The 24,998-nt window shown below is 37.7% G+C and overlaps 1 protein-coding gene across 1 annotated transcript in view; it reads right to left on the reverse strand.

The window, feature by feature from the left end:
- Positions 1-1,574: 1,574 nt before the first annotated feature.
- IRS2 (insulin receptor substrate 2) overlaps positions 1,575-24,998 on the reverse strand; it is a 28,747-nt gene continuing 5,323 nt past the window's right edge. Inside the window, 1 exon segment of the mRNA XM_036396497.2 lies at positions 1,575-4,106. Coding sequence (XP_036252390.2) covers positions 4,102-4,106 — 5 coding nt within the window. The 3' untranslated portion in view covers positions 1,575-4,101.

Here is a 24,998-nt window from a genome sequence, read left to right on the forward strand (position 1 = left end):
TGGCTCTCCCAAAAGCAAACCCCAAAACACCCACAGATTACTTTAAGGACCTAAACCTTTTCATATTCCCATGGTGTTTGAGAATAGAAACAAGCTGGATGACACTTGGACATGTATCAACCCTTGTCTGAACCATTTACCACAACAAGTAAGTGCAGGTTCTCAAGGAGGCTGGAAGCCATGGACCTCTTATCCTGGAGAAGTACAGTCACTAGAAAATGAATGAAGAGCACAACCTCTAAGTCAGTGCAAATGTTGCTCTGTTTCAAAGCATCCTACACACATTAAACTGCTGAGTGAAACAAATATCCAAAGGTTTATTTTCTGCTTATCAGAAATTGTTCCTTCCAGAGAATCTAATACTGGATTTCCAGATGTCTTATCAAAGACATTGTTCTCCTATGGTATTGTAAGGTACCACTCTCATACCCTGCTGACAGCAGAAAAATGAGGAAGTTTTTTTGGATAGCTGTATTTCTCCAGAGCAATTTCAAAGACTAAAACAACTGCTTTTTCTTGCCAAGGATGTAGGCACCATGAAACTCAGAGTGTCCCATTTTCTCTCCCCTAGAAAAGCCTACAGACAAGAAGGTCAGGACATACAAGAGAAGGAACTGACAATTCTCTCTTGGGGAGCATTTACATTTATTTCTGCACTTTGTGGCTTTTATGGACACTCCAGCAGCCACAGGATGATCCTACTGCTGCAAGAAAGAGAACTGCTCTTTTCCATTCAAGCCACTTTCAGAGGAAGGCACTCACCACAGCGAGACAGGTTTTGCCCTTTAATGGCCAAGGTGTACAAGCATGGTCCTTGAACCATCCCCAAAACATCAGGCAACCATGACAGTACCAGCCCCTTAGCGGCAGATGTGGCCAGACTAACATAACATAATATAGCATACCTATTCCAAGGCAGGACTTCACCTCAAATGAGTTTAAACATGAAAGACAGTGAGATCTTGTCTCCTACTTGCACCAGCAGGCCTTGCATCTGATCAAAGATATGTCACTCAGACACTCTTGAGCTTAAGCAAAGGAGTTCTCACCAAGAGAGCTGCAAAACAGACATCAAGCTTTTTATGAAGCTACTGTTGGTGTCCCTGCCCCTCATTGCCACATTCCCTGTCAGGAGCCTGACCCATACCCATCACTTTCCTGGATGCAAGGAACACAGAAAAAGGGTGTCCTGTCAGGTGTGAGGGACATTCCTACTGACCAAGTCAGGCTACAGTGAGCCCGTGGTGTCTCAGACTGCAGCCCAGGTTCCCTACACACAAACCAGCAGCAGGAGATAACTCCAAACAGCATCAGGTTCCCACTCTCCTTGTACCAGCAGAAGTGACGACACAGCTTCTATAGGGCAAGCCTGTTCTCACTACATAGGCTGCCAGAAAGACTGCCACAATCTTCCACTCACTTTTATAACTGGAATTAAAAATTGAGATGATTTCTGCTCCTAGTTATTTCCTCCAATACACAAACTTCACTTTTATAAAACCAACTGTTTTATACTGAAACAATATTTTAAATGATTCCATGATGTTTTAGGAATTAAAAGCAAAACAAGTATGTACAGTGCAGTAAGATTTATTTACAGAAGCATGTTTCCATTCAAAAGAGGGAAAAACTGATTTTATGTAAACAACCAGAAAAAAACCACTTCACCCCTAGAGAAAATAGGCACACAAGTACTTTACTTCTTTCATAAATAATGTATTTTATTGCATATGGCTATTAAGGAGAGCATCCATGAACAATACAGACTAAATACAATACACTACTCTAGTTCCATTTATTCTGGTCTCCAGCAGCATCACATTTATCCTTATATACAGCGTGTACATTGGAAGACACAGCAAGATAAGTTAAGTCTCTTGTCATATCACAATAGCAAGAAATATATTTAACATCTTGATATCCAGAAACAATACGTACCCAAAAAGAAAACACTGCTTAATAACTGTTAAGGTTATATAGCAAAAAATATTTTAAATTTAAGGTAAGTCAGGCAAAATGTACAAAGACCCAATATACATTGTGAAGTTTTAGCAAACATAACATTTATACATTTTGGTTCCATTCTGTAAACTAAATTAAGAATGTAAGTATTGCATATGCCTTTGTGAAATATACAGGATAGAGAATATTTTATTATTTTGTCAAGTTGTTTTTTTTAAGTTGTTGTATGCAGTTTAGCCATTTGTTTTAGTGGCATGATTTCTTAATTGATTCAGAGGGATATTTGAAAATAGAGGCATTCAAAACACTGAATTCAGCAGGTACCACACTCAGTGCTGGTGGGGGGTGGAGAGGGGTCAGACAGAAAATGTCAAAGGTATGCAGGATTTTTTTAGTTCCAGACTTGAACAAGCAGCATTTTAGAATGTCTTAAAACCATTTATAGCATTAGTATTAGATAAAAACTCAATCAGATCAGATATTTAAATTGATTTTAGATCTAACATTGTATTAACCTATGCATTGCTGTAATTTAAGACCCCAAAAATTACACTGAAAAATAAAGTATACCATGGAGTAGGGAAGGAATTAGTTTACATTCATCTTTGTCTTGTAATACAATCCTCAGTTCTAAAAATTCAGCATGTAAGCAGGAAGACTGCATTGCCGTTCGCTGTATTTGTAAGACATTGACTCTTGTCTTCCTCAGAAAAAAAAAATCCCAAAAGAAGATAATGCATTGTCAAAAGTGAAGTACAGGGTCCACCAAGCACAATGATTAAAGAAAAAAAAAAAAAAGAGCCTCACATAACTCATAACTTAGTAATACTTACATGTCTATCAGAGCAGGCACTGGTGGGGTACCCTTAAAATGTACACAAACACTTCAAGCAAAGGAGAGCTAAGGTGGCATGACATTCTGCTAGTCTGGTGCAACAGCTGTATGCACTTTTGTGACAGTTGCTGCCACACCACTCAGATTTTCAGGCCACTGAAAATGTGATGCAGTTAGCCTTGAAAAAAACTCAGGATAAGTGACTGCAATGGTTCTTCTTCCCTGTAGTAGTGCCTGCAGCTACAATGGTGCTTTCTTGGTAAAAGGCAAATATCAGGACTCTATAGATGGCAAGATAATACTGTGTTAACATTAGCTCTTGAATCTGCCTGATACCCATTATCATCCCTGCATTCCTAGCATGCTTATGTGGATTTTTGGTTACAAGAAATGCAGCTAAGAACAGTTAGCTGACAAAAGTGAGCTTGTAAATAGAAGAAAAGGCTTTTGCAATCTGAAGTACCTACATAAACACCTACATAGAGAGGATTAAACAAGTGTGTCAAAGGTACAGAGATACCCCTAATACAGGTTGATGTTTTTAACTTATGTTACTTCAGTTACACATTTTATACTCTTTAACTACTCTGAATCCTCTGTCCAAGTCTGATTCACAGAGTTTCATCCCATTTTAGACTTTTCAGTGCCCTGTTTAGGCTTTGTCTGAGAAGTAAACCCTGGGGCTAGTGATTCAAAACCCAGCAGCAGCAGCAGCAGCTGTACAAGTTGCAAGTTCAGTAAGGCTGGCGACCTGTTCTTGAGAGACTCAGCACAGAGATAAAGGAGTTCCTGTCGACACCAACTCTGCAAATCCGGCTTTACTTTGAACTGAGGTAGTACTGTCGTAGGCTTGAAATTATGCCAGTAAATACCAGATCTTGCTGCTTCAGCAGGTGTTACAGAATCCCCTAATATGCCAGAGAAGAAATACAGTTTGTCTTTGAAGAAAAAGAAAATGAAGGCATTGGCCATTAGTTAAAGAGGCCGGCAGAAAAGTTCCTATGATTTGAAGAGCATCTCCAACTTCTGTCGAAACAGCAGCAAAATGATAACACAGATGCCATGACAGGTAATGAGTTAGGCAGGTTGCCTTCCCTTCCTCCCAGATTTGTTGTATGGTTTAGCCCACAACAGTTATGCAACTGCTAGGACCAACACTAACAACAATAAAAAGTAAACGTTAAGCAGCTTCAGTTCCCAAAAACAGAAACCAAAAAAACAAATAAACAAAAAGGTATATGCTGAGCAGCTTCTTTGAATGTTGTACTCTGTTGTTTGAGGTCATGATGAGAAAACTAATTCCTTCACTCTGAAAAGAAAAATGAAAGAAAGTCAATCAAAACTGCAAAAATTCCTTCATATATGATACAGACAACACAAAAAATACCACGGAAAGATGATTCAGAATGAGTTTTCACGTTGAAAAAAAAAGAAGATGTTCAATAATTGCTTTCATATTTGTATACACCATAAGGGATTGCAAAGGCAATAAAGGGAGTATTCCCCAATCCAACACCACCCCCTATTTTTAAGAACCTTTCACCTAAGGCTCTTCTGGTCAGCAAACTGCAGGACACAAATTCTCCCCCACTCAAATTGCAACCATCACAATTTTTTGCATCAGTGGAAAGGAAAAGGGGTTGGAGAAAATAGGTACAAGCTTAACTCTTTTTTTTTTTTAAACATAAGCAAAGGATAGAAAGAACCTTCTTTTAATTTAGTTATTTGATTTACTAAACAACTATTATTCCAGAAGAAAAAACATGAATAGGTATGTAAAAGGAAAGAGGCTTCTCCCAATTACTGACTACAAAGCTGCTTTAAACAGTCAAGGTGAATTATGCAGTGAAACAGAAACTGGTTACAATGAGACCCATTCTATTTTAAAAAAATGCAGTTGATTCTTGTAGTGTTTCTTCACTGCAAAGAATTAATGGATAGCATGTGCCTACCACACAAAGGAACATTATTATTTATTAACTTACAGCATTAAAATGATTTGATAACATAGCCATTAAAAATCAAAATTTAATAGTTATAGCAATTTTCTTTGTTGTATGTGGTCCCCAAGTTTACAAGTTAAATGAAAATTTTAGTTAGATGATGTATTACATGAGTTTTCCTAAAAACAAATTATTTGGAACATTTTGGGAACACTGTTACTTAGAAAAGTCTGTAGCTTTGACTGTATTGATACAGGAAGTCAGTATTCCTATATATTTTAATTCCTTTGGGACCACAGAACCAAAATAAATTAGATACAAAACATGGATGTCAAAGTAAGCCCAGCACTTATCAGTGCAAGTTTCAATCCATGTAAGGCTCTGATAAACCAATACAAAGCCTTTTCCCTCAAGTTTACACAAAAACAAAGGCTGACATATCTTGGAAACACACATAAGACTTGCTATATTGCTTTGAATCTCTGACAGCTAAAGTTTACTCAAGGCATTAGTCCTGCTGGAGTCACCTGGAGCCGCTATATGATCAAATACTTGGGATATTACTTGGGATTTTATTTCATGCCACATCTTGAGATGAATTAATAGCTTGCCAAGACCAAAAGGAAAGTGCCTCATTGTCCCCACCCACTGCCACCTACTAGATGCCCCTTTTCTGATCAGAAACTAAGTCAAATCTATCCATCCAATCTTCAGTAAATGAGTTTTCATTGTTTGTTCTCAACAGGTGTTTTCAAGAACTGGCTTATGATGCATCTGGGGGGCAGCTCCAAATCTGCCAACACCATCCCAAAGGGCTGCATGGGTGAACATGGGGAAAGGATGGACAGCTCTTAGGTGGCAGCAGCAATTCCTCATTTGATGAAGAAACACTTAACAAACCACTTTGTTCCCATTTTTGTCCAGGGAAGTACCACAGATGCATCATGTAGGCAAACAAGTGAGTGTTCAAAGGTAGCTGCTAACTCTGTGTTATTGCTTTCCTCCTTCAAATGGAAACCAACACAGCAACTAAATTTACATTCCCCAAAGTGAGAATGAAAGCCAAATAAAATATTTTTTAAAAATTAAAAATCCTGATCTTCAGATAGAGAAATTGCTGGAAAACGCAAAGGATACAAACAAATATGGTCCCAGAAGTATGCCAGTCTGGGGCAGACATGAAGGAAGAGCAACTGAGTACATCTGATATTGTTCTTACAGTACAGCAGGTACTCTCCAGGAAGAATTAAACTGGAGGAGGTGAAGTGGCTGATGCTTCAAAGCACTTCCATACTTAGCTGACATGGTTTTGTAGGCAGATGATAGGATTGTGGGCACAAGCCTAAGACCTTATGATGCAATAAACACATCATCCAATGAGTCTATAATGATGACCTATAACTCAAAAAAACACCTCAAACAAAGTCTTCAATAATAAAACTATTTCCTCCAACTTCAATAAGCTTTGAATCAATAAAGGAAAAATAACTACTGTTACCACTTGACCAATGTAATAACAATGCCACCTTCAGAGGAAGCCTACTTGGAAAAAGAAAATTGCAAGTTTCATACCAAAAATAAAACAACTAACCAAACAAAATAAAAAATCTACATCATGTTTATTTTTACCTCAATGATTACTATCTTTTATTTGTTTCAAGCTCCATGTCAACCTTCCACTCACACAGCAAGTCACGGCAGTACACACCATCTTTATACAGGAATTCAAAATTCCTACAGCACACAAACATATTCTTTGGTAGCTTCACTCCCCATGTGCATGCACTAATCAAAACACAAAGTCCAGCACTGTGTCAATACTGAGGTTTCCTCTTGGTTTTGAGTTTTTCTTAATAAAGCATCCATGATCACTGCCGAGTTTCCAAAACTACTTAAGTCATTTGATTCTACCAGTGCTTCTCAGAGAATAAATCACAGTATAAACACACACACAAACTGCTATGAAACTACCAAATACTCACAGACTTGCTAAATACACTGTGAAGAGAATACAATGGTTAGTCAATTAAAAATCTACTCTGCCTATTAATTTTCAAAGTCAGTAAGCAGCAAAACTAATTTTTTTTTAATTTCTAAAAATAATTCTCATCTGCTAACAAGCACGCAGGCAGAAACAGTTATTCATGTGGCTTGTGGCAAAACACGTTGCTAGTTATTCATAATCAGTAAATTTATTCCACTGGCAGTGTGACTGCCAGAGCACATCAGGCATTGGACACAGAACCCCCAGCTCTGCTGCAGGCTTCTGCCCTGACTCCAGGCAAATCACTCAGTGGCTTTATCCCTTTGTTCCTCCTCCCCATGTCATCTGCCAAATCGATTAAGGCTGTGATTCTGCTAACTAACTTTTCCTGGAAGAGCAATCCTATTGATACAACCAAGCTGGAGGCTAACATCACGTACATCTGCAGGCATCAGGCCAGGCCATTAGACAGCACAACCCAAGGAACTGAATCCCACTCACAGAGTGGTCTCTTTGGTACACCAGACACCTGAGAGTAGATGGATGACCCTGGGCAAAGCTGCTGGCCACCCAGAAAGGGCCAGTGCAGCCTCCACCAGCAGGTTACACTGCCTTCCCAGCGCTCAAGCTTCCACTGTCTGGCTGGGCTCCTGGCAGGAGATTGGTCAAAGGCACCCACCCAGGTTGGAGCCTGGTGCCTTGGCAGCACCATCCCCATGCCCACAGCGGCCCGTGTCTGCAGGCAGAGTGGAGCAGAGGGAAGGAACAGGCCTGATGGAAATAAACCCCTGCTGAGCAGGCAGTGACTGAAACCAGACGGGGTCTGAACCGCAGCCTCCAAGGGCTTCCTTACTGAGGCATCACAGGAGCCACACTCATCGTAAGGTCACAAACTTGGCCAAGCACCCAAATGCAGATGCAGCCTGAATGCTACCCAGGGTAATACTGGGAAGCGCACAGTGGGAACCAAATCCTGACCTGGCTCCAACGCCCATTAAGCAATGCAATGAATACTGTACTTAACATCATAGGTAACCCTGCTAAAGATAACAGAACAACTCATGTGCTGAGCTAAGGCTCTCCAGAAGTAATTCCAGAGAACCCATGCTCCACTTAGCAGGACTACTCTTACCAAATAAAGCTGAGCACAGACACTTTCAGAGGAAAAGGTTTCAATCAGAGCTTAAACATTCACTTTACCAACACTTTGCAGGAAAACATGAAGTAGTGTGCTCTGAAAGTTTACAAAGCTCACAAATAATATCCATCCAAAGTAAAATGTTTCCACATTTGATGAGAAAAACAAGTTAAACCATGAAATGAAAAATCAACATTATTTTTATTTTTAAACAAGTCATGGTTGATCGTAATTGAAACACGCTGCACGAAGCAACCAGGCTCTTTTGATATGTTATTCCACTAAGAAACAGTACATGATGCTGTTCAGATATGTCTCTTGTTTTATGAATTTAAAAATGCAAGCATCTGGTCAACACAGATTCTTCATGACAAATAATAAAAAAATCACTAAGTTTCTTTAGAGTGGTAAAGTAGGGATTCTGGATCCACAGTAACCTATATTAAAATGAGCTTGACAGTACTTTTAACTCTTGTGTCAAATGGTTAGAATAGTATCACTTTGAACTGCATTAATATAACCATGGGGAAAGATTAGCTTTTAAAGTGGGAAACAAACTGCTAGATTGTCTGGAAAAAAGATGTTGCATGTCAGTACCTGCAAATACCTTTTGGGTTTGTACGCCCAAGCATACTGTCAAGAGGTCAAAATCCTCATCTTCGCTCATGGACAAATCCCCCAGAATTTCTAATGAGCATCAATTTTCCACCAAAGGTACTAAAAACCAGAATTATTTGTATTTGATGCCATATAGTTACATGATAAATACTTATTTTACCTATGATCTTGCATTGGAGTTTAAGCAGTTGAGTCTATAGCAGAAGTATAGATGACAATGTGGGCTATGCTTAGTTGACTTCAGAATTTGATATAATTTGTGTTTCATATAATTTTGTCAAGGTTCTTATAGATTTTGTAGTACTAATAACTAAACATTAAAATGTAATTATGTGGAAAATAAAACTATTAAACTTACAAATGTAATTGTAATGAATTTCTAGTGCTGGTCCAGAAATACATTTTCCATGTAAATTATAATAAATATAGGCACTTCTAATTTAAAATTAAGAAACTAGACATGCTCATTTTTCCCAGAATTAATTTAATACAGCTGTGATTATATCTCTTCATTTCAGAGCCACAGTCAATGTCTACTTTTAAACAAGTTTGTATAGATGGGATTTAATACTATGCTTAGGGATAAAATAAATTGGACAGAAACCCCTCAACATAGTACTATCTGAAATACGTTCAATTATCCTCTCCCTTGCCAGCTGCGTACACAATCATTCAAAAGCATTACATGAAATGAAACAAAATCAAGCAGCTTTCTCTGAGTAAACAAAATGCTAGACAACAAAAATGTTTAGTCCTTCTGCCCTTCCACTGGGAGGACAAAAACACATACGCAGCAGCAGATGTGGAAGATACACAGAAAAATTGCCACTGGAGAGATTTGCCTGTGGCAGCCAGTCAAAGAGCCACTCCACAGTACACACACAGCTTTTAGCCATTGTGGAACAAGAAGTCATGCTCCTGGTTGATCACCATTAACATAGATGTGAAATTGCCTCCCACCTTACAACCATCACCCTCTTCCCATATCAGTGCAGATTCACCACCCAACACTACAAGCATGGCCTCAGTGGGGCTGTTGGCTTGAATTCACCGCTCTGTTCACCACACCAAGGAGAAAGCACAGCTTCTCCCAGGTGCAGCCTGCCAGCAACGTGGGAACTCCAGCAATGCCACTTTGCACACAAAGTGTGGCTGGAAGTTACTTAAGAGACAGAATTCTTGCAAAACAAGACGCTTACCTTCCAAGTGATGAAGAGCAAGGCTGGAAGGGATCAGTGACTAACACACAACTACCTACCAACCCCATCTCTGAAGACACAACAGCAACTGAATCAGTATGCCTGCCCCAAAAGCATATACTGAGCAATACTCAGCTAAATTCAACCAAACCGTGTGTACCTCTGCATTTCAGACCTACTCACCTATGAGGAGCCAGCCATTCCAACTCCTTAGAGTCAAGGGAAAGAAACAGTGACTTTTAAGCAACAATTTTTCTGCCCTATTTTATATTGGGCTCTGGCAAGTAAGAGTTTTGAAAGGTCTCAAACTCTGTGAGGTATACAACTTGGTATACCTTTTAGGAACAGAGATGATACCCTGTTACACACCTTTACAATTGCTGGGAAGTTTGCTCAGCTGGGATGTCAAAGGCATATTTGTGCCTGTTCTAATTTATATCAGTAGTCATTAACAAGATCAACAAGTTTTGACAAGGAAGAAGAGCTCTTGTGAACCAGAGCTTGATATTCTCACACAACTGCCAACTGAAATGCCATCAAACTTAGTTGTCCTATTTCCAGCAGGTAACAGTGAGATGGGGAAAAAAACAAAACAGTACAATCAGACTTCCGCTTGAGATCCACAAGTGAGAGCTTGACTGCCATTCTAGGTAACACTGGACAAATACCAAAGTTGAAGAACTGCTCCTGAGCCACTAGGCTGAAAATACATGCCTGAAAACACAACATTAGAGTGTTCTCAAAGAGCTTAAAAGTATGCTTTTTCCCCTCTCTGACTTGGGATAAAAAGTAATTTTTTCCACTGGTTAAATTGAAGAAATATTCACATTAAAAATTTAAATATTCATAGGAACCAGGATAAGGACTCATGTAAGTTGTGGGAACTCATGTTCAGTCTCTCTTTCCATTACAGTGGATATCTAATTATTCCATAAAAACAGCTGCAGTAAGAAAGAACAAGAACACTCCACCCAACAATATATGGTTAAGACATGCCATAAGGTGGTGAAGGGGAAAAGAGGACTGAGATCTTTTTTCAGTCAGAAAGGTACTGGACACTGGTCAGTCCCAGGTAAGTGCTCTTGCTGCATAAATATTGTGGAGAGGGAACAGAAACACTACATCCAGGCACTCTTTCGAAGACTAATCCCTGCCTCCATCACTGCCAAATGGGCTTAGGCACTCAGTATCAAAAGAGGCTTCAGATTTACAAGAGAATCCTAGAGGAAGACATTTATCTTCCAGAGAGCAGTATGTTTTAAAACACAGGGCTCTCCAGCTTTCACAGTCAACCCCCCTCCTGTTCTGTAAACTGACCTTCAGGTGGCTTACCAAGGAGACAAACACCCCTGGCAGGACATACATTCACTTAGGCATCTCACCTGCTACCCAAACACACTGGATGGTCACACACTAAAGGGTAGCTGGCTACTGCAGCTTTTGGACTTTCAGGTTAGGAGACATGTCCAGAGGAATGCATCTTCTTGCAGAAGAGATACACAGGGAGAGAAGTGAGAGAAAAAGAAAGCAGGGAAAGCATAAGAGGAATGACCTGGCATGCACAGGAAGGCAACTTTTTCCCTACAGCTTTCTCTTCTTGCCACATCCCCACTTAAAACTCTTGAGCAACCTAAAGTAGGATAAACATTTTAAAGATTGTTTTCAAATTTTGTCAATACTTTACTAGAGACCTTTTATAGCCTCACCCTTGTCAATGTGAATCTGTCAGTAACAGAGAAGTGAGGAAAAGATGAAGCTAGGCAAGAAGTTTCATCATGTTCCATGATGAAAATACATCACCACTCCCTGAAACCATTTAGTGAAGTGAGCAATGCAACACAGAAGTGCTGCATTGAAGTAGGTTACACTCTCCCCTAATCCAGTTTCCTCTCTCTGACAGTGGGTCAAAAGCAGCTGCATACAAAATCCAAGATATGGATTTTGCAAATGGAGGTACTACCCAAAGTTCTCTTTACTTTCTAATGATTTACCTATAAGGACAAGCCAGACTGTTAAAGACCATGAGCCAAGCTCTTCTAAACTTCTTTGCTACTGTAGACTATCAGCATTTGGCACAGTGCATACTTTCTGAAAGCCAGAATCACAAATTTAGCAGGGTGCCCCAAACCTGTTGATTTCAACACCTTCACATTTTTCAGCCTTAATACTTATCACTCTATTGAGTCTTCTCAAAAGCAGCCACTCTAACACAATCCCCCAGCAGACATTTCCCTCTATTCCTTCAACAAACAGTCTCAGTAACCAAACCAAAATGATGTCTTAAAGAATGATACTTGGATTTGTTATTTACAAATTTTCTTCTATTCTCCTTTGCAGGAAATACTTTGCTAAAAATTACAGAAAAAATTTTAAAATAGTTTTATGTTGCATTTTAAAAACAAATATGGGCATCTGTAACTTCTTACTCTGACTTTAATCCAGAGATGAATTAGCATTTCTTTCTGTAGTTGACAAGGATTTTATTGCATAAAGAAGTTGGTATTATATTAAGACATGAAAGGAAAAGATGTATTTTTGTCATACGGAAATGATAAATATCATCTACATATCACTCACAGATGCTAACTAATACTGTGTTGGAAAGCAGAGGCAAAAAGCTTAGTGAGCTGTTTAGAAAAGTAATTTAGGTGGTTAAATCTTCTGAGAACACAAGTTTTGAAACTGGACACTGGTCAGAAAATAATTTGTGAAAGCAGAAAGCATATAATTATGTCCTCTTTCTTACCCATATTTTACTTTCTTTCTCAAGCAAGAAACACAGATTATACTGAATGAATGCAATTGTAGCCAGCTCCACTGGATGCACCTTAAATCCTCCTCATCTAATAGTTTACTGCAAAGAAAGTGAAGGAAAGTGAAGCCCAGAATGATTTGCTCTGCAAGACAAAGCAGATACTAAAGCTCTGCATTTTTAAGAAAGGCAAGGTGAATGCAAAGCACCAAGTTTACCCACCCTCAGGAACAAGAATATGTGAGACATGCAATCAATCTCAGTTCAGAAAACAGCACTTATTCCATTATTTTTTTCAGCCATGAGACTGCAGTAGAAAATACTACCTCCCTCAAGAAGAAACAAACAAAAAAAAGAAAAAAAAACCCAATCTGTTAAAGTATGAAAAATACTATGCTCTCAGAGCACAGTGTGCTTTCACAGCACTTTTCTCAAAGCTTCAAAGGGATTTCTTTAAAAAGATCCAAAAAATTCGTGTCAATTACTTGCAACATTACTAGTTCCAGTGCAAGATACACTTTTGTCTGCAATTATAAGAGCTCTCAGTAAGTATTTACAGAAACAGAGGTGTACTCTACTGTTTCACCAGGTTTTTCCTCCTCTCCCAAGTGCTCTTACACAGGTATCTTATTTGTTTTATGGCTCCCTGTATTTGCTGCCAGAAAATATATTTATAAGCAACCAATTATTACACTCAATTTTCTAAGAAAGGCTCACTAGTACCAATATAGCATTTTTTAAAAATACATTTTACTTACAGCAATATGTCTGATCACACAACTATACAACTGACACTCACATCTTTTTGAAATTTTATTATGCTGCCAGGACTGTTTCTATAAAACAGATTAAAACCCATCTTTGTCACTTAAGATGGAATACTTTAGAGATTGGCTCTAGTCCCACTATGCTTAGCAGAGAATTCCCCTAAATTTCAGGGAGACTTTCCAGCACATCAAGACCTGCATGCATTTTCTCCTACTGCCAACACTCCAGCTCTTTAAAGCTGCTTAGGACATCTGTAATAGGTGCAATGAACACCCCAGGATATCATATTAAGGAACTATGATTTCCTGTAGGATACAATGCAGTAGCTGAGACTTTATAAAGCTATGATGCTGTTCTAGAACAACAGAAAGATCACAGGCACTGCCAGAAGAAATGCTTTGCAGAACACCAGTACTTCCCCCCAAGGCATCTGCACCTTTAAAGCCCAAGTTTGCCTGCAAGTGCCAAAGCCCTGATACTGTTGCATAAATCACATACTGTGATTGACCAGGAAATATACTGAAAAGTGTTCAGTCAACAGTGCAGAAGCTGCACAGCTGGAGAGAACACAAATCCCTTTTAATTTCACATTTACTGAACAAGTACAATATATCATCAACTAACTAAAGTACAGTCCAGGTCAAACAAGAACACATAACTATGTTAGCTGATCCACATACAGGTATCAGTCTTACTTCAAGTCTTTCTGCTTAAAATAAGACACTGCACAGCAAGGCTGATCTCACAAGCTGCAGATCTCTAAGTTAGATGCTCCATTTATGCCAAGCATATAGGCTCCCTCTATGATCAAGGGAGGTGGTTTTGTGCCCATCTCCAGTCTCGAGAGGCTTTGAGCAGCCTCTTCAATGCTGAAAATACACCTGTATCCTTTTAATGACTGCTTATGGAAGACAGATCCTTCTCTGAAGAGGAGTCTTTTGGTAGACTCCTAAGGTGCAAATGTGGGCATTACACAGTTATTACTACAGTTCTGCATAAAGTGCAACAGCATTGGCTAGATTAAAAACAACCACCATATACCTGGAAATCTAAACCAGGAACACAGACCCTTAGGACATACAGGAGACATTTGAGTTGCAATCTGCAATACAGAAGACATGAAGCAGCTTCACTTATGACACATACATGAAGGTCCCTTCAGATTCTCATGTCCTGGGGTTAACCTATAGCCTCTCTCCCTTTTTAATTAGAGTCATGTCCACCAGACCAAAACAGGATCCCAGCACAGCTGAATTTCACAAAACCTATTAAGAAAAACACAGATAAATTGCCTCCTCTGGAATATCCTCCCTCAGCTTGCAAATAATCCCATCCCGTCTGGGCTAAACAATCCTACCACAACATTTCTACAGCAAACACAAGCTGCTTGTTTACAATAAGGAAAAAAAAAAATCAAGCAACCAAGCAACCTGAGGCACTAATAAAAGATACAGCAATTTTGAGTGTCTTTCCCTTTGATGCCTCAGCCTCTCCAACAATCATCATCAAAAAAATAAAATTCAGATTCAATCTACGTTTGAGACCACAGATACACTTTTGTATAGAGCAGAAATAAGTCTTGGACAAAATTATATAACCATGTCCACAAAAGATATAGGAAATAAACCCAGCATGAACAAGCTTCTCGATATCAAAGCTTTTCAAATTACAGTACAAAATACTCTGTGGACTGTATTAGAGGTCCTTATTTCCAGTAGCTATTTTTAGCTAAAATACCTTAAAAATTAATAGAAGAAATTCATTATTACTATTCCAGAAAGACTATTATGGGGTTACAAATGGCCAAAAAAATGACCTAAGACAAAGAGGAGAAATGGTTCTAAGCTTCTCTATTAATAGCTTATCACTACTACAAAAAATCTTGGAAATCTCTGTCAAATTAAAAGTACCACATTCCAGAAGCAGGGAAGTTAAAGAATATTGTCACCATATACACCAATAAAGACACCCCTACTAGGAAAAAACCTCCATGATTCAATGAAGAAACAGAATTTCAAACTTAGACAGATGGTAAGGCTGTTCATTCCAACCATTACAGTCATAGCCACTGTATACTATATCTGTACCACTTATTTTAATGTTTTTCCTAAACTAAATCAGAATTTACACAAGTTCCTCTTGCTCCTGAATTAATTTAAAATTACCAAATATGAGACAACAGGTTTTTATGTATCAAGCACAAACAAGGCTAATTCTTACCTGGAGTAAGAAAACAATGAGTATCTAATGCAAATAATGAGTTAATGTATTTTGAGACATACTAAAATGTTTGACTATGGAATCAAACCTAAGAATTTACTCAGGTACACACACACAGCCCAGCTACACTAATGAATAAGATAAAGCCACTTCACAGCCCAATAAAACAATGGGTTTACATGGTAAAAAAAAATTAAGATTGCAAAAAAATTTAACATATGGATTCAATAAAAGACTTCTTTGTCCACTGTTTTGACATCTTCAGCAGAACTTAATAAAACTTTGTCTTCAGAGTAGAATGAAGCATCAGCTACTCAGGTAACCCAAAGAAAACAAATTGGAAAATCCCTCAAGAAGACAGGCAAAAAATGAGTGCCTGATAAAGGGGTTAAGACACCCTTCCAAAGACAGGATACACAAACTTCATTCCAGTAGGGGTGGAGAGTTTAAAGTTGTCTCCCTGTGCATCACTTCTCAAAATAACTCACTGTTTCCTATGAACATGTTCTGAAGTCCCAGCACCTTTTCTTTGCTATTGTTATAAATCCTTCATTCTGTTTCTCCTGTGCCTTATTAAGGATACTTGTGAAAGCAAAAAGCATATAATTATGTCCTCTTTCTTCCCCATATTTACTTTCTTTCTCAAGCAAGAAACACAGATTATACTGAATGAATGCAATTGTTGCCAGCTCCACTGGATGCACCTTGAATCCTTCCCATCTAACAGTTTACTGCAAAGAAAGTGATAAGGATACAGCATAAGCTGCACTAATTCAATACTATTTCTCAGCAAAGTAGAGTAGAACACTTTAGCAAAGTAAGTGGAATACCAGCCCAAATCTTCTTGACACAAAACATCATGGAAATAACTCCCAGTATGTGTTTTTAAAACAGTAAGGCTAAAATGTTGTCACCCTGTAAAAGCGACAACAGCCCATCTATGAGAACACAGAAAATTGAAAAGATGAGGAGAAAACAAATGAGAGGAGTAGAAAATACTGCAGCATTTTCTCTTAATGTGACAAGATAGCATCCACATGGACAGCATGGCAAGTTAAAGCTTGCCATGCTCATGACTGATGAAGCAGACTCAAGACTTACGGAGTCATTTCAGACTCTAAACGAGCCCTCAGAACAACTCCCTCAAACAGCAGCCTGGCATCCAAACACCCCACACAGCTCATCCACAGCACAGCCTGCTCCCTCTGCATTCAGCCACACCAGTTCCACTGTGCTCACTCAAGCTGCAAGATCTGAGCTGTTGTTTCAACTTCCTCACAGACTCAAGTGCACATGTACTAAAATAAATGTCCATCAATTTACTTCCTGAGGGCTGAATCTGACCTCCACTAAAAATCAATAATATTTCACTACTATCAAGTTCTATTTTTTTTTTTAAACAGATACACTATCTCATGCTACCCCATCTTACAAACCTTTTGGTTTACTGTCCCTTGAATATTCACACTTACAGCAGGAAGGAGTAGTATGAGGGAAAAGAGGACCTAAACTAGGAATCACTTACAGTGCTGAAATACATCAGTGCATTTGTAGTTGGAAATCATCCTATTGGCTAACATTCAACATCCAATTATCATCTATTTATTTATTTATTTAGAGACCACACAATTTACCATTTATATGAAAATACACCATTCAAGGTTACAGTTAAAAGCTCATTTTTACTGAATTTTCATTTGACATTTGAAGATTAAAACAGAACTGTATAATAAGTCACCTTTCTGCAGATACCCAAAAGAAAGCAATATTATCCCAGCACTCATTAGAGCATGTTAAGAGTTTCTCTGGTATTTGTGAGAGTAACTACTAGACTATTAGGATTGTAAAACAGTAAGTACTAACAGTTTTAAGTTTATGGCAAATTCTTTCAATTATTCTGTGCATCAGGGTCATTTATATACATACATATATATATATTTATTCCTAATGCTCATCCACATAATTTCTATAATTAATTTAAGTTTTAATTAATTTAAAAGTTAATTTTCTATAATTATTGTTAAAGTCATGAGCACTAATTCTGCAACTTCAACATTCAGAAAATAATGTAACTTTGTATTGTTATACAAGACTGACTCAAAATCCAAACATAAATATTTGAAGTTTTATGCTAGATTAAAACTAATATAGTTGTAAACAATTCTTAATTAAAGGACTTTTCATAGTTCACAAACAACTTTCATGGCAATCACCAGGACAAATCTTTATTGTTTACGTACAGGATTGTTACAATGAAAGTGTAATTTTTCCTTTCACTATGTTAAAGAGATGGTATTATTATAGTTCTATTTCATTCATTTTGGCAGAACTAATTGCTCAGGAATGAAAGCTGTTGTAGAAGATGCAAGTCCACCCTCCTATAAACTTTACCAAACGTTTATGATGTAAAAATGAATGATGTTACAACACAACTGAGTGCAACTGACTTCCAGGAGAACTCTACCTCCACCTTCCAATTCCAAATCTCATTATTCCATCACAAGAAATCTTTTTTAGGTATAAGTGAAAATTTTGGTTAGACACTTCACCTGATTTTGGTTTGCCTTTTCGAGTAAACTAAAAACAACTCACTGGAGTTTTTGAAATACCACTACCAGAGGAACTAGCAAAAAGAGTGCATAAAAATTCACTCTATAACTTCTCAGTAATTCAACCACGGGAGAGACCACAGTATTTGAAGCTGTCAATGTGGTGATGTAAAAGTTTTGCATTAACTAGAAAACTGGTGAGGTTTGCATCCATCTGGCAATTCTACTCTTACTCTTTGAAATAATGCTAAAATGCAACATTACCAGTTATTGCCAGTAAGTTTCTATAGCCTAAATTATCTGTCAGTGAAGGCAGACTAAACAAAAAACATGATTGTTTTCTTGTTCTTGAGCAACTATTCAACACCACTGACTTCTACATAAGAGTTAAGCCTAACCCAGCCCCAAAAGATTGTCTATGCCTTGTTCAATCAATACAATGAATTCCAGTGAGAAAAAGTCTAGATTCAAAGCAAAACCAAACGAAACAAAGAAAAAATCACAAATAAGCAAAGAAACAACAACAACAACAAAAACCCAAAAAAACCAAGAACCAAACCAACCCAACATAGAAAAAAAGTCTTCATAATTCTGATTCCCTACCTTAACTTGACAATGCCACTCAATTTAATGAGGTAGACATGACTGTCATAAACACTTTTAAAAATAATATACTGCCTCAGTGGACACAATGCAAGAGACTAATCAAAGCCAGCTTAGATCTTATTTCATTGACATGATTTTCCCACTGTTACTGGAATGATTTATTGATTTGTCTTTGACTGAAGAGAATCAAATTCCTCTGCCTCAAGTTGCACTTAGAGTGGTGTTTCTTAGTCTACTTTAAAGTACCTGTGAAACAGATTTGGAAACTGAAACTCAACAGAACACTGAGTTTTATATCACAGCACATATCAAGCAAGTTTTACTAAAGCATCACTTGGAAAAAGCTTGGAAAATTCTGCAAAGTGCTCTACTGTTTCTAAGAAACTTCTGCTGTTTGTGATTTTCAGCAAATTTGCTATTTTGGCATCACACTAGAGCCCCAGTGCCTCCATTTCTGACCCCTTCAAACAAAAACAAGCTGCTCAACAATGTCTAATCCGTGCGTCATGTAATCCTGCTTAATACCCTACAAACTCTGGGTAATATTTGGGTAGTTTTTAAATTTAGCAAAGAACATCCTGGCCTAGTTCAAAGATACCCTTGCCTTGGGTAGTGTCCCCTAGAAACATCGCCCACACTTGTTCCAAAGAAGAAAAGCAAATGCACACTTAGGCGTAATAGAACTGAACAAAAAATAAAAGATGAGACTGTGGTCTAGTGTCATAATGAAAACACATAAAATTACAAATCAAATTATTGAAATAGGAATGCATTATGCAAACACCAAGCACACCACTCAAACAAAGAGACAATCTGACTTTCCAGGAGTGCTCATGGCCCCATGTAGCAGCCAAGCGCTCGCAGCGAGGGCAGCCAGCGCTGCAGAGGATGGACACAGCCCCGCAGTCACCAACCCTGAGCCACTGACACACGGCACATCACTGCCAGAGACACAGAAAATCCCTTCCTTGAGACACCACCGCCTGCTTTTTGAAACATCATTATCTTACAAGTGGCTCATGCTACACACGCTACCAAAGAGACCTAAACTAAGTCCCGTGATAATTCTTCAGCATACTGTCCTGCCTGTCCTACCTAAGATCTCTCAGAGCCTCACTGAAGAACAAATATGTTCCTACTTTGTTTAGGCTGTCAGGCAGACAGTCTCCAATCATTAGCCTCTTGTCAACAGCGATGCTGGGGTAGATTACTACTGTGTAGTGCTTGTAATGGCAGGTGCATGGCCCTGGGGCTGCCATCTGCCAGGAAGGAAGTGTTCTCCTCTAGGATGCTGAAGAGATTGACAAATAACGTAAACAAAACACTGAATCATTCCTAATCTATGCAATAAAGCTATTACATTACTCTTCTGTAGTGTAGATGTCACCATCAGAGGTGGGGGCTTAGGTTTGTGGCTTGAATTGTTTTTCCCTAATTATTTTTGTGATTGATTTACTGAGATAAAAAACACACTCTGAAGTAACTTTTGTTTAACTAAGATGGGCAATTCTGGATTTGAAAATAAACAAAAAAACCATCCTAGCATCAAGTATGTTTATTTTGGAAAGTATCTCCCCACTGTTCACTTGTGGTAAGCCTCTTTCCAGAGAGTATTTGCCTGCACTGTGAGCAAGAACTTAGTTTTTTTAAGATTACTAATTTTGATACAGCTATACACAAATTGGGGTCATCATCACTGATAAAAACAATTAAGAATGCTTTGAGGTATTTTTAAAAGCAAAAACAGTAACAGAACTCCAAGTATTGTCCTTGGTCTTTTAAATTAATTTCCAAAGGGATTTCTCATAATCAGATTGAAAATCTTTCCTAAACAGTCCCAGTTTAGCATCCAGTTTGTCACCTGAGCTACCAAGCAATAGCATAACTCCATGGAAATAAGCAGGCACTCACCTATTCTTCAGGAAAGTTACTCATTACTGTTTAACTGGCTACACAGAGATTACAACCTACTGCTGTCTTTGAGCCAGCCTCAAACATTACTAGATGTGTTAGCACTTTAACACACTAGGAAATACTTTCAAGTGGCCCTCTGTAAAGATGTAAGCAATCTCTGCATTGGTTTCTCTATGGTTTGCATCAGGCTTGTAATATCCAAGTTTTAAAAGCTTGTGCTAACTACTGACACAACCTTACAACTAAGGGATTCATTCTACATGTATTAGTGCAGAAACTGAAAATACAATCTAAACCAGTAATCCTGGCTTCCTCCAAAGCTGACAGAGATGAAGTGGAAAATGCATGCTACTTTATAGCTCGCATTTAAAAGACAATGGGAGGGAGCCACCTTTGCTGGTTCTGTTTACTGCTGCTGGCTCTCCAGAGCCCTGGCAGACTGACTAATCCAAGAAACACACGGGTTGCTAGATAGCTAAAGGCAGTTGACACAAATACAGGTGCAAAAAAAAGAAAATACACCAAAACAACAACAAAAACAAACAAGTTTTCCTTTGAAAACTGCTACAGGAGAGCCAGTGTTTTCAACAACCAGCAACAACGGGACTATTGAGCTGAACTTGGCTTTTCAAAGCTGCCACTCTTGACCCCCTACACACATACACACAAAACTTTAAAAATAACTACATGCCAGACAACAGACACAAAGAAAACATATCTGAACTTTGGAGGTCACTACACCATCTTCTGAAAACTCAAGGGATAATACTGATTTCCATGAATACACAGATCACTTCAAAGCAAACATTGTAAGAAACTACAGAAAAACCCAGAGAGTCATGAAACTTTCAAAATTACACATCCTAATTCAACAAATCAGTCACCATATACACTTGAAATTGCTATTATACATTGTGTATCAACTTAATGTTAAAACTTCCACAAAATTGCTGTATCATGACTAACACAATGAACACAGACACAAAGAACAAAAACATATGGACAACCAGTGTAAAAAGTATACTATATTTCAACAAATTCAGAAGAAAAAAGCCACAGATACAACCATTTTTTAGATGTTTATTACGTTAAAAAGAAACATATTAATAGTGCTTCTAGAGAAAAACTTATAGACAGAAAATACCTGAATGTAGTTATGCTGTCATTTAACTGCTGAATAGGGAGGGAAGTTAGATTGCATACAGTAACTGGCTAAATTTTTCAGTGGATGCTTGCTGTGTTTCAGCTTATAAACCACTTCAGCATTCCAGTGTAATTAGCACTACTTAAAAATAAGAGTAAACCAAGTGTAAAGAAACCCATGTTAGACTCTCTTTAAAAACAAAAAAAACCCAACAAAAACAGACCAACCCCGCCATATAAAACAAGCCCTAATACTCTTTCTGCTCAAACACTCCTTTATTCTTCTTACTTACAAACGAACATTAGTCTCTGTAGCTATCTTGAAAGAAATCAAGTAATCAGAAGCAATCATCAACCTAAGCATTTCCTCTGCCTTGAGCAATGACTGTACTGGTTCATTTTAGAACAAACCCACCATTCAATTTGGTCTGTAACAATTTATCTTAAATGACTGAAAGAAACCATGACATTCTTTCTATGAGCAGTATAGCTAAACATAATTTTAAGTATAAAGCAAAAAAAAGTCTAATAGATATCTTGATATTCTAATAGATGTCTTGATATTCTATTTGTTTGTAACAAGCTGACACCCATATAATCAACAAAATTTAAAGTATTTAAAGCTTCATTTAATCCTAGATAATTTCAGTTTACATTTTGTGTTTCACTAGTGGCACTGCTAGGATCAGATCCAACCATTTTGGTTTGGTCACCTGCAAAGTGCCATCTGAAAGACAGTAAGTAAATTTTGAGACATTTAAAAGAAAACCTTAAATTTTATTTAAGTGTGAGTTAAAGATTCAAGCTATGTAAGTTATTAAAAGTAGCTCAGTTCTTTCTGCGGTTGGTTTAATGCTCTTACAGAACTTAGCAGTAAGAGAAACTACTACAATGGATTTGTTCAAAAAAGACTTTAAAAGATGTATAAATTTCTAACAAAGCATATAGTTCTTTTAATACTTTCAAGAAGTTATTTTAAAATGAGCATTAATTTTGTTAAAGAGACAAGCATTGTCATGTTGCTCTGAGAACCAAAACTTTTTGGCAGTAGGCATATGAAGAGGAGGTCAAAAAAACAACTTAATAATACAATTCATTGTGTAAAGTAATCCCAAAGAAAAAGGAAACAAAGTTTATGTCTTCCACAATCTAAAACACCATCAGAAAGACAGAGAAAGAGATTTCTTAAGATAGGCTTTTTATTTAGGTACAACCATAAAACCCTCACAAAACTGAAAGCTAATTGACAAGGCAAGTGCAAAGGGAGAACATTATTATCAAAAATCACCTTATTATGATTTTAAGCAGCTGCATTACAGATGATGACTTCTTCAAACAAATCAAGGCAAAAGAAACTGACAGATGAGGGAAAGAACCCTCAAGGTCCTTTGCATTATTACATATAGTATCTGTTCAATTTTAGAAAACTAGGCCAACTACTAGAAACATCTGCAAGTTGAAGCTACAGAGCACTCTGTGAATGGAAAAGGAAACAAAATTAAAGATAACCCACTCTGGTGATTTAGATTAAAGAAAATTCCCTAATATACACCCACTAAATTTAATGGTAATATTAATTAAGAATTCCAGGATTACACGCAAAGGGTAAAATCTTAACCTCACTGAAACAGAAACAAAGCTCCTATCTGACTTCAACTTTGACTTCAGAACTAAGATCCACCATAAAAAGTCACATCATTGTAGATTAATCTGTCATAAATATACTGGAATAAATAATTCACACTTTATGAGAAAAATTAGTGTAAACATCTCCATAAATAATGAAATCCATTCACAGTCCATATTTCTAAGCAAAAAAGTCATAGTTTAAGAACAAAAGCTAGTTATTAGCAAGTAACAAATTTTAACCCACCAATAACAGTATTATTTTATTTACATATCAGATGAAGGCAATTGTTTCTCCAACTCCTAAATATTTGCACATTTTCAGAACACAGTAGAACTAAACGAAGTGATCATTTCAAGCAACATTTTAACTGTTCTGTTTTGACAGTGGCTGACGATGGACCCCTTGCTCTTGCCATGACAGAACAACATGGACAGAGACTTCCAAAAGCAAAGCACTCCCCTACAGCAGAGGCAAGTTACTGATAGCAGAGAAATACACGACATATGGAAGCTAGCCACCTTTAAATTATACAAATAATTTTCCTTAAAGCAGTTATCCACATGAAAATATAACTACTGCTACAGACCTTAAGAAAGAAATCAGACTGATTTTTAACATGTGTTTTGCACAAATCAAAATCCTTAAAGAATAACTCAATGCATGGTTTTTTACATGTATTTGCACAAATCAAAATACTTATTTTCTGAGAAGGTAATTACAAGGAGCTTGTTTGTATACTCAAGAGTCTTCTGTTCTAAATATTAAACAGAAATGGATTCTCCATCATTTCGAAATAACTGCAAACCACTCTCGAAGTAAAACTTCTCAGTTTTCTAATGTAGTTAGAAACAAAGTTTGAAAAAAGTGCAAACTAAACAAACAATGCTGATTATATAAGCTCTCTCTTGTACAAATCGACAATTTTTACAGAATTATATTTTCTCAAACCTACCCAAAATACTTTAGTATTGAAGTAATTGTTGAAGTAATCTTTTCTATGCACAAAATACAGTTTTCTTTAAACAGAATATGTTTCTCAGTAAAACATAAAATTCTCAGTAGTCTCCCAAATCACAATGTTTGAAACTCAAATACATTAGCAAACTTCTGGGTGACCTTTTTAAGCACTGGCAGAAGACCTAGCATAAACAAACTTTAGTGTGAAATCCCAATGAAAACGAAAAGGGAAACTAGGAAATTTGCAGAAGTTTATCCAATGAAGTCCTTTACCATGTATTTCTCCTTCCCCATAGCGTGACTTTCCCAGATCGACTGCCACAAGTGCAATTAACCTGATGCCCTGTTTTTGGTACCCACCCCACTGTCGGCTGAGGATGCTGGTGGTGTGAGGTTCTTCCTTACTACCTGGACCTGACTCTGGTTCCATCCATCCATCCCTGCATCCCGTACCTCTGAGTGCACCCTACAGGCTGGCACCCTTCTCAGGGAAGCGAGGTGCTGGAGAAGACAGCCCACCTCCTACAGATAGGGTCAATCCCAACGAGCCTCCCCGCACCACTCCTCCATGTGATCTGCGTTTAGAAGCTTACGGGAAAGAGGAAAAACAAACACACATGCAGATTAAATATTAAAATAAAGACAAGCCTATAACCGTCCTTGGACAAACACACGCAGCAGCAGCAGCACTGAGCCCTCTCCGCCGTAAAACCACATTAACACGGCTGCGTTCTCCGCATTATCCTTTTGTTTACAGGCTGGGAAGGACAGCGCTCGTTT

This window comes from Molothrus ater, chromosome 2, assembly GCF_012460135.2.
Source record: "Molothrus ater isolate BHLD 08-10-18 breed brown headed cowbird chromosome 2, BPBGC_Mater_1.1, whole genome shotgun sequence".
Lineage (NCBI taxonomy): Eukaryota > Metazoa > Chordata > Aves > Passeriformes > Icteridae > Molothrus > Molothrus ater.